Raw genomic sequence first — 11,860 nt, 5'->3', positions numbered from 1 at the left:
ATGGAGGGAAAATTTTTTAAATTGGGGAGATTGGGAAGATTTTGACTGAACCGCGCAACCCTGTCTCCTGTATCTGTGAGGCAGAAGAGGTGGGTATCTGTGAGGCAGAAGAGGTGGCCGGCGCGAAAGCTCTTCTCACGTAATGAATGATAAAATACACCACTCGATCAATTCACTTTTTTCATTTCATTTGATCAACATTTACGGTTATTGATGTTACACATGGTGACCGCTCTTACCACATATCGGCCTTTTTTAGACTTACACGGGAATCTGGATCATAGGCTGTACAATCTACTATTTTATTAACCTAGAACGTATCATTAAACATCCCCCAGTTATGTGCAAAAATAGCAAATACATAAAATCCAACTATCAAACATCGCTACTCACTTCCCAGGATTGCTCTGCCTTCGTCAAGAAGGCACCAATAAAAGCGTCAACCCGTCTGCTGGCTGCTTATCTCCGCTTTCCTGTTTCGCGCTCAACGTGCACTCGTTCACGATGAAGGTCACGAGGCCAAACCCGGCGTTCTCTGGAAAGTTCTCGAACTGCGTGCTCTTGAGCGAGTTATGCTGGGGTGGCTTTGTTTCGGCAGTGAAGATGGTATGTAATGAGTCATAATAATAAATGGTTACATTGTGTTATTATAAAAATATAGCATTGATGCTTATAATTAACATATAGCTGTTAAACCGAGACTAATTTGTTTCAGAGCTATGAAGCCTCAAAATCCGAATGTCGAACGTCAGGCTCCCTCGGCGGCATTGATATTTTTGAGTTGGTTTGTTTGCAGAATATTTGATGAAGGGGAGGCGAAATGGAGTTACAATACGCCAGTTCGACGTTCATTAAATTCGTATCTCCAAATATTTGCGTTGTTTTTTTTATACAAAACCTTAAAATCTGCACAGGAAAAAAAATCAAAGCCTTTACGAGTATTCCAGGTTTTGGTTATATAATTATGGATGCCTACGGAAGTTTATTACATATGTGCTAGCTGATTACCCAGTGGCTTCGCTCACTGAGTGCAAGGGAAAAAACCTAAAATGTAGTATTTATAAAATAAGTTTAATTACCAATGTTATTTTTGAACAAATAAAGAGCATTTACAATAAATAGAAATTATATAAATAATTATTAAGTAGTAAAACATTTTAATAAAATTGAAGATATAAGAAGTGTTTAAATTATTAAACAGTCAAACATTAACATTTAAGAAGTAAAGATACATTGAGTACTACTGCAGTGGTTTCGGGCAAACTACCTGCTTGACAACCTTGCACAATGTGCCTGTGATTTAAGCGAAAAATTATTGTGAGAAATGTGGATGCTGCCTTTCTGTGCTTAACGGGCAGAAGGTCCAAACAATTCCCAAGTCTAATACTTAACATGAAGAGGTCGGTACATTTTTTTTTAGATGTAAACCCTACATTTTCTTAAAAGAATTCATCACAAAAGCAACCTTGAATGTTGCGGGGTTTTAGTGACCCGAATTCATCTTAAGGGACAGTAAGTAGCCGTGCACCGCAATTTACCAAGAGAGTCCCGCTTCGATAGCAAAGATTTCCACTGTCCCAGGAGCCGACGGGGCACTTGAATTTTGAGGAACGGTGCGAGAAGAGAGGACGCTGCCCTAAGCTGCTGACCAGGAGGAAAAGCCCGACATTCCGCGCCTCCCAGCGTCCACTTTGTTCTTACGACCCCTCGCCACTGAAGGCGGTCTCGTCTTCACGTTGTTTACAGCTCCGCGCAGGTAAAAAGTAGAAAGACGCAAAGCTGTTTTCCTTATCTCTCTTACTATCAAGATGTGCGTTCCTCTTAAGTTGAATGAGGAGCCCAGCACACACAAAAATATCCTACTCTTGGGAAAATTAATTCTATTAAGTACGCAACCGAACCTTAGCCCCAATTTGATATCCTCATCTGGAGTTGTCTTTTATGAATTTATACAAAGGAAATAATCACCCCAACAATTCTTTAAACAATCAAAAAAGAATATATTATAAATCAAACAAAACAATAAACACCCTTTAAATCCTTGTCAAATCTATAATAACTACACAAATGCTAATTAATATGCCACCCCCTTAAACACTCCCCAGAAAACGGTGAAACAGCAAAGAAAGAAAGCAAGCAAGGAAAAGAAACGGAAAATTATCCTATTTACAAACAGCACAAATATATTCACAGTACTTAAACCTATATTACGTCTATATACAAATATAAATTAGACACACACACAATCCCCACACGTTCTCCAGTCTCTTTTATATCAACATTGTTTTAAAGTCTAAATTCACACGGCCTGGGAAATCTGCAATGAATCCAGTGATCAAGTTAGACACGTTCTGCTGACTCGTATACTGAATTTAAACGTAAAAGAAGCGATCTCGCCGGCCTGGCGATGATTCCTTTGTTGAAGGAAGAAGTCCATCTCACCCGGGGGTCTTGGAGTTAGCGTCCGTCCATGGCCGATGCCTGCACCATAAAAGCAAAGTAAAGCCATGTGCTCCGAAGGTCCTCCTAGGTTAGCCTGCACTCCTTCTCCGTGCACCCAACCGTCCTTACTACGGAGTCTCACTTGCTTTACCGCTGGCTTCTTCTTTACATTCACCTTCCCAGCTCCTTATTTAAACAGTCTTTTTTTTCTTCTTTTCAATATGAGTAAAATAACTCTCACACGAATAATAAGTTCCTATATTATAATATGTTCTGTGGTCATACGTAATTTCCGTTACCCGTGGTCATATGTCATTTCTGTTTCAAACACAAAAATAATTATATATATATATATATATATATATATATATATATAGACATAGATATTGGAGGAACACTTTTTTTTTTTTTGGTGGAGGAACACTTTTGAATCCGAGTATAGCATCAACTCTGTGATACTTCTGGGCTATTGATCTGATCAGTTAATTAGCAGAGGGACTTGTTAATCCGTTTCAGTTGCTTTGGTGTTAATGAAATTAACAAGAGGTGCACTAGAAGGGCAACAATGAGATGACCCCCAAAACAGGAATGAATGGTTTAACAGGTGGAGGCAACTGACATTTTTCCCTCCTCGTCTGTTTTTTTTACTCGTTTTCCATTTGACTACGGTCAGTGTCACTACTGGTAGCATGAGGCCATACCTGGACCCTACAGAGGTGGCACAGGTAGTCCAACTTCTCCAGGATGGCACATCAATTTGTGCCATTGCCAGAAGGTTTACTGTGTCTCCCAGCACAGGCTCAAGGGCATGGAGGAGATTCCAGGAGACAGGCAGTTCGTCTACGAGAGCCGGACAGGGTCCCCCATAGAAGGTCCTTAACCCATCAGCAGGACCGGTATCTGCTCCTTTGGCCCAGGAGGATCAGGATGAGCGCTGTCAGAGTCCTATATAATGACCTCCAGCAGGCAGGCCACTGGTGTGAATGTCTCTGACCAGACAATCAGAAACAGACTTCATGAGGGTGGCTGAGTGCCTGACATCCTCTAATGGGTTCTGTGCTCACTGCCTGGCACCGTGAAGCTCGATTGGCATTTGCCATAGAATACCAGAATTGGCAGGTCCACCACTGGCACCCTGCGCTTTTCACAGATGAGAGCAGGTTCACCCTGAGCACATGTGACAGACGTGAAAGGGTCTGGAGAAGCCTTGGAGAATGTTATACTGCCTGTAACATCGTTCAGCATGAGAGGTTTGGTGGTGGGTCAGTGATGGTCTGGGAAGGCACATCCATGGGAGGGACGCACAGACTTCTACAGGCTAGACAACAGCACCTTGACTGCCATTAGGTATTGGGATGAAATCCTTGGACCCATTGTCAGACCCTATGCTGGTGCAGTGGCTCCCGGGTTCCTCCTGGTGCATGACATATTGCCTGCTATTGCGGTTTGTGACCATGTATAAGTGTTCTGATCATCTAGTGACTGCTGTTTGATGGAGATGTTAAGGACACCAGTAGTGTGCTATCATGTGACAAGAACTGATACTTTTAGTTCTAAACTAGGGAGCCGGTGATTTATCAGCAGCACTGGGTGTAAGGCAAGAAGTTAAAGTGGTGGAAGGTACAGTATGCTGTTCCTTTGCAGGGCACAGCCAAACAGGAAAAGAGTGTGCAGTTTGCAGTCTCGTAACACTAACCTATAAATAAAGTATCAGTTTAGTTTTAATCTGGTTATTTGCTTTAGATATTTTGAAACTGTGTGATTCATTGTCTCAGTAGCTAGTGTTGATGCCTCAAATCTTATTGAACTCTAGTTGAGGATGGAGAGAGGGGATGGGTTTGTTTACTTCACAAAACATCTAAATTTGCAGTACTGTACTTTGTTAAATGAGATGCATTACTGACATTTCCAGTATTCCTTATTAAAATAGTTAATCATATGCAGTTATGCACACCTACACTAGCAAGTCCACAAATCCATGGGAAGAATAGATAGACAGATAGATAGATACTTTATTAATCCCAGGGGGAAATTCACATATTCCAGCAGCAAAAAATATTAAATTAAAGAGTAATAAAAAATGCAGGTAAAAAAAAACAGACAATAACTTGAATAATGTTCAACGTTTACCCCCTCTGGTGGAATTGAAGAGTCGCATAGTTTGGGGGAGGAATGATCTTCTCAGTCTGTCAGTGGAGCAGGACAGTGACAGCAGTCTGTCGCTGAAACTGCTCCTCTGTCTGGAGATGACACTGTTTAATGGATGTAGTGGATTCTCCATAATTGATAGGAGCCTGCTGAGCGCCCTTCGCTCTGCCACAGATGTTAAACTGTCCAGCTCTATGCCAACAATAGAGCCTGCCTTCCTCACCAGTTTGTCCAGGCGTGAGGCATCCTTCTTCTAAATGCTGCCTCCCCAGCACACCACTGCGTAGAAGAGGGCACTCGCCACAACCATCTGATAGAACATCTGCAGCATCTTACTGCAGATGTTGAAGGATGCCAGTCTTCTAAGGAAGTACAAGCGGCTCTGTCCTTTCTTGCACAGAGAATCAGTATTGGCAGTCCAGTCTAATTTATCGTCCAGCTGCACTCCTAGGTATTTATAGGTCTGCACCCTCTGCACACAGTCACCTCTGATGATCACGGGGTCCATGAGGGGCCTGGGTCTCCTAAAATCCACCATCAACTTCCATGGAGCCTGGGGTGCTATGAGACAGGAATGACAGTTCTGCAGTACCACTTTGCCTTTATTAAAACCTCTATATTTAACTTTAACCTGATTTAAAACTAAATATATTCCTATACCTTTTTGTTCAGGTCCTGTTGCTTGTTTACAAAATGTGTTTCCCAAACTTTCTCACTATCCATCACTAGATGACATAAGCAAGGGTGTGTATGATGTTAACAGCTGCAGCGCCCAGTACTTTTGAGAAATATCAAAATAATTCACTAACCAATAAAAATGTTTTTCAGTTTATGGTTGCATAATTTCTCAGGCAATTCTACAGTGATTGTTTTTCCTAAGTATTGTTAAATTAATATGTTAAATATTAAAGATTTGTTTTTGTTTACTAAGAGTAAACTCTTTTATAACCAGTGTGTGTGAGTGTTGATGACTGACACAATGTGGTACTGACAGTTTTAACCGTGTGTACTGAACCTTTTTTTTTTCTTCTGCCCATTAGCAAGTGCTGTATATGTGCTGCTCCCTTTTTACTTCAGGGGCCTAGAATCTGTTCCCAGTCTAATCACAGTGTTGAACTTTCATGTTAAGCAATTGAAAGAATTCCTTGGAATGGGCTGTCAAGATCAACCGAGTTCTGCCCTAGATTCTCGTGATTGGCTCCAGCTTCCTGTCACCATGTAATGGAATAATCATGTATAAAAAGTAGATGCCTGTATACATAGCAGTGAAAAAATAAAACTGATTTCAGAATTTTGTAGAGGATAGAAAATTATTTGTTTTATTTAGTCCCACAGTATCCTACAAATATTTTTTTTGGTAATTTCAAAATCAATGCACTGCTCTACTACCTGGCAGATTCTATATATATATATATATATATATATATATATATATATATATATATATATATATATATATATATATATAATATATATATAATATATATATATACTATATATATATATATAATATATATATAATATATATATAATATATATATAATATATAATATATATATATAATATATAATATATATATAATATATATATATATATATATTATATATATATATAAATAAAAAAAAAAAAAAAAGATAATCAGTACGGTCTTATCCTACAATAGGTCTTCATCATTCATCTATTATTTCACTAAAGCAGTGTCCTACGTGTGCCCCTTTCATGCTTGCCTTTTTTTTTTCTTTTTTTTTTTTTTAAAACAAACAAATAATTCAGTGTTGCATTAAATTCTAGATCACTTCAGCACATAGAGTAAACTAGCAGTGCATCGAAACTATGCACATTTAGTAAATGGCAAATAAGGTGGAACCAGCATTGGATTCAAAAGACAAATTAGTAAACTAAAACTGCGGCCCATGTAGGGAAAAGTATAAAGACTGTCATTTGTGACATGAGCTGCATCCCTCTTCCTGAAGTGCCTGCTGTTTGTCAGTCTTCAACATTTTTATTTGAGTGCGTTCACTTGTCTCCTATATCTTCTTGCATTCTGCAGCAGTGTGTTTAAGTAAACAAAGGTAAAACTAAGAAAGTAATGTCACAGTGAAACTGTTCACTATCAATTTCAAATAGTGTACAATAGGATATCACGCAATGTATTTTAAATTTTTTTATATCCAATCTAAAGAGTACATAAAATTTATTCACTGCCCTAAGATTAATGCTGTGCCTTTTTAACTGGAACTTCTTTGGTGTTGTACTGATACAGGAGTCTGCTTTTGGAAGGGGAAATGCTTGTCTTAGAATTGGCGTGCGAGAGGCTGGGCTGACAGGAAAAGTGTACAGCAGGGCCTTCTCAGTTGGAACATGGCTATACAATGGCACCTGCTCCTACTCCGTACATACACTACAAGATTTCTATGTGATTATTATTATAGTTCATATTGTGAATAAAAAAATATTTTCAAAACAAGATCCAATACTGTATGTCTGAGCATTTCATGGCAGAAACTTAATAGGTCATGTTTAAAAAATGTATGGTCTCTAGGTAAACTGAGATCAAATACAGCTACTAATTTACCTCCTTTTTTTTTTTTTTTTTTTTTTTTTTATTCTTCTTTCTGTATTACAATATACTGACACCTGTTAAAATGGAGGTAGTTAACATTCAATAAATAAAAAAACAGCATACTGGCCACATTAGAAAGTTAACAGAGTTTGGTAACTATATAGGAGTTCTTCCACAAAAATATTATAGCTTTTGTACAGCTTTAATGTTTTTGAGGTGTAATGTTTTTCAAAATTACTTGCTTATGTTTTGTTTTTTTTTGTTTTTTTTTTAAGTGAAAGTAGAGAGGTAGAATAAACACAATCCATTGCTGGCTCGCTTATAGGAAGTAAGTTTACCTGTTGATTTGTCACATCAGAATTTTGTGAAAAAGGCTAATTTATTAGTGAACAGCAGAAAAAGTTAAGCAAAGAAGTTAAGAGAAACAATGTGCCGGCTATATATCCTTCATCTCTTGTTATGTAGTAGTGTATATACTGAAAAATTCAGAGCTCCTACCTACCTACCTACCTACCTACCTACCTACCTACCTACCTACCCTCCAACCCGCTGAATCCAAACACAGGGTCACAGGGGGTCTGCTAGATATATAAAATCCTCTGTCTGTATGTCTGTCTACTTTTCACGAGAGAACTACTTAACAGATTTAGATCAGGTTTATTTTCTATAATTTGTTTGCACATTCTGGTTGATTTTGCGACTTCTCTCATTGAACTAAGTATCCTAGTTCGCTTGTAGGAGTGATATAATTGCGCTTTGGGCGGAGGGCAGGGGGATGCGTGACTTCGGGAGTGGAGAGCCGGGCAGGACCCTCCTCACTGTCCTTTTTCACTAATACGTGGGCGGAGCACAGCTAGTATTGAATAAATACAACATTAGAAAAATTGTGACATGAACAGGCCATTCATCTCAACAAAGCTTGCTAATCCTATCCATCTAATTCCACTAAAATAAAATCAAGTTGTTTTGAATTAACCTAAAGTCTTACTTTCTACCACAGTACTTGATAACTAATTCCACATGTCTATGGTTCTCTGCTTAAAGAAAAACTATGTAACATTTTACCGTTGACAAGCTTCCAACTGTGCCTTCATGTTCTTGTAGAATGCATTTTTGAACTCGACGCATTCAATGGATCAGGTCCTTTTTGAACCTGAACCACTGACTGCCCAGGTTGGGAGCATGCACTGGTATAGCTCGTTGCCACACAATGAAACATCCTGGTTGGATATCCCTCAGGAAGACACGCGGTCCAGTCCCACACTCTGCAAATGACCATCTATCTACTGCAGCCACGTGTTACGTGGGTGTCCCCATGGCCTGGTCCATCCATTCAGGTTCTCAAAAATGAGGATCCTGTGAGCCGGATCACCCTTGGGGAATTGTCCCACATGGCCATAACGCTGTAACTGACCCTTCCTCACAATGCAGATAATGTGCATCATTCAGGACTCGGCAACCGCTCATTCGACAAACCAGCAGTACCAAAGGTTCCTCCAAAGAGAGACGGTATTGAAGGAGTTCAATCTTTGTCTCAGATCACTGGACAGCATCCATGTCTCACAACCATATATCAAGACAGGAAGCACGAGTACTCTATAAAGACTTGGACCTTCGTCCTTTTGCATAGACATTGGGAGTGCTACACACCACTTTCTGGCAACCTCATGACCCCCCATGCTCTCCCAATCTGTCTATTGACTTCCTAGGAAGAGTCACCAGAGACATGAATGTCACTGCCAAGGTAAGAAACCTCTCGACAAGGTCAACACTCTTTCTACATACAGACACACTGCTGATAGCTATGCCTAAGAGGTCATTAAAGGCCTGGATCTTGCTTTTTATCCAGGACACTTTCAAGCCCAGACACTCGGAGACACACAGAGCCCTGATCAGAGCCTCCACTGACTCCATGAAGATCACAGCATTGTCCGCAAAGTCAAGATCAGTGAATCTTTCTTCACCAACAGATGCCCCACAGCCGCTGAACCACTATACTTTATTCTTATTTTTAAACACTTAAATCCTGTCGCCTCTTTACCTACATTTGCTTAAAACTGTACATAGTACTTCGGGTGAGGCTTCACTAATGAATTTTATATAGCTTAAGCATAGCCTCCTTTGACTTGGACTCTACATCAGGGTGCTATATAACCTAGCATTCTGTTATTCTTTTTAATGGCTTCTGAACTCTGTCTGGAAGTCCACTGTAACTCCTGAATCCTTCTCATAAGGAGTACTTTCAAGTTTCAGACATTCCTTTGTGTATTCAAATCTAATAATTATACTTCCTATGTGTAAATACCTTACAAATCCACACATTCTTACCAGTTTAATGGTTGAAGACTAATAGTGACAAGAACTGTATCAGTATCACATTTTAAAATGAAGAAGTGCAAATAATATAGAACCTTCTTCTTTTTTTGGCTGCTCCCATTACGGGTTGCCACTGCGGATCATCTTTTTCCATATCTTTCTGTCCTCTGCATCTTGTCCTGTTACACCCATCACTTGCATGTCCTCTCACACCAAATCCATAAACCTCCTCTTAGGCCTTCCTCGGTTCCTCTTACCTGGCAGCTCTATCCTTGGGACCCTTCTCCCAATATACTCGGCATCTCTCCTCTGCACATGTCCAAACCAATGCAATCTCGCTTCTTTGACTTTGTTTCCCAACCATCCAACTTGAGCCGACCTACTACAGTAATCCCTCCTCCATAGCGGGGGTTGCGTTCCAGAGCCATCCGCGAAATAAGAAAATCCGCGAAGTAGAAACCATATGTTTATATGGTTATTTTTATATATTTTAAGTCCTTATAAACTCTCCCACTCTATTATAAACATTTCACACACAATTATACAGCATAAACCCTTTGTATTCTCTTAGATATTAGGTAAGATTCGTTGAAATTATGTATGTAAACACAGTTTACATACAGTAAAACCTAAATATTATTTTAAAGATATCGAGCATCTCCGATATCACATATGTTACAGCCATTACGACAGACAGGCCACCAGCAATAAATACGTACAATGCAAGAAAAATTGTATACAGTAAAATGTGTGTACAGTGACACTAAACTATGTACATGTAATAAGTACTGTACGTAAATAATTAATTATGGTTACTCACCAACAATGACACAACGACTTGTCCGATAACGATGAGTTTAATTTTACTGCACAACAAAGGATAGCGTTACAGCTCTTCTAAAGGAGCCTCTTCAGGCGACTGTTTAGCACCGCCATTGTTCTTCTTAAATCACTCTTCAATCCAAATCCCTAAAGCAGATTCCATCCAGACTACTGCCTTGTCACGTCCACTTGCAACTCGTTTTGCGCCCTGGTTAAAGGACACTGCGGCCATAGATCTTATATGCTTTTCCTCCTTTTTAAATAAAAAGAATCGTGGACTCATTGATGCTGTAATGGTGTCCTGCAGCGGTGTAGCTGTTTCCTTCCTTCAACATATCCAAAACTTTTACCTTTTCTGCAATTATTTGCATTTTCTGTCGGCGCTTGGACACGGCTCCTGAAGCAGTAGCACGTTAATGCTGAATGAGTGAGATTAGACTTCCTGGTTAATGCAGCACACAGGAACTTAACCACGTGCTCTGATTGGGTAGCTTCTCGGCCATCCGCCAATAGCGTCCCTTGTTTGAATTCAAATGCGTTCCTTGTTTGAATTCAAATGGGTAAATCAACTAAGGAAGCACACGTACTGTAGACCGCAGACATCCGCGAAGCAGTGAAAAATCAGCGATATATATTCACATATGCTTACATTTAAAATCCGCGATGGAGTGAAGCCCGCGAAAGACGAAGCGTGATATAGCGAGGGATCACTGTAATGCACTCTTTTCTAATCCTATCCATCCTTGTCACACCCAGTGCAAATCTCATCCACCTTCGCCAACTCTACTCCTTGCATCCTCACCATTCCACTGACCCCTTTCTCATTTAAACACATGTATTCTGTCTTGTTCCTACTGACCGTCATTCCTCACCTCTCCAGAGCATATCTACGCCTCTCCAGGGTCTCCTCAACCTGCTCCCTACTATCGCTACAGATCATAATGTCATCAGCAAACATCATAGTCCATAGGGACTCCTCTCTAATCTTGTCTGTCATCCTGTCCATCACTTTTGCAAATAAGAAACGGCTCAGAGCCGATCCCTGATGTAATCCCACCTCCACCCTGAATGCATCTGTCACTCACACTCAGACCTCACCACTGTCACACTTCCCTCATACATATCCTGTGCAACTCTTACGTACTTCTCTGCCACTCCTGACATCCTCATACAGTATCACAACTCCTCTCGAGGCACCCTGTCATATGTGCAGGTCCACAAAGATGCATTGCAACTTCTTCTGACCTTCTCTATACCTCCATCAAAATCCTCAGAGCAAACATCGCATGATCTGTGGTGCTCTTTCTTGGCATGAAACCATACTGCTGCTCACTAATCATCACTTCACTTCTTAATCTAGCTTCCACTGCTCTTTCCCATAATTTCATGCTGTGGCTCATCAATTTTATCCCCCTGTAACTACTACAGTCCTGCACATCCCCCTTATTCTTAAATATTGGCACCAGTACACTTCTTATCCACTGCTCAGGCATCCTCTCGCTTTTCAAGATTCCATTAAATAATCTGGTTAAAAACTCCACTGCCATCTCTCCTAAACACCTCCATGCT

General features: G+C 40.0%; 1 protein-coding gene across 1 annotated transcript in view; it reads left to right on the top strand.

The window, feature by feature from the left end:
* Positions 1-409: 409 nt before the first annotated feature.
* rgs14b (regulator of G protein signaling 14b) overlaps positions 410-11,860 on the top strand; it is an 87,179-nt gene continuing 75,728 nt past the window's right edge. The window contains exon 1 of the mRNA XM_028813071.2: positions 410-606. Within this exon, the coding sequence (XP_028668904.2) occupies positions 505-606 (102 nt within the window). The 5' untranslated portion in view covers positions 410-504. The remainder of the gene's footprint in view (positions 607-11,860) is intronic.

Source organism: Erpetoichthys calabaricus, chromosome 11, assembly GCF_900747795.2.
Source record: "Erpetoichthys calabaricus chromosome 11, fErpCal1.3, whole genome shotgun sequence".
In the NCBI taxonomy this organism is placed as follows: Eukaryota; Metazoa; Chordata; class Cladistia; order Polypteriformes; family Polypteridae; genus Erpetoichthys; species Erpetoichthys calabaricus.
Note: the sequence above shows the minus strand (reverse complement) of the source record. Positions and strands in the feature narration are given on the sequence as shown.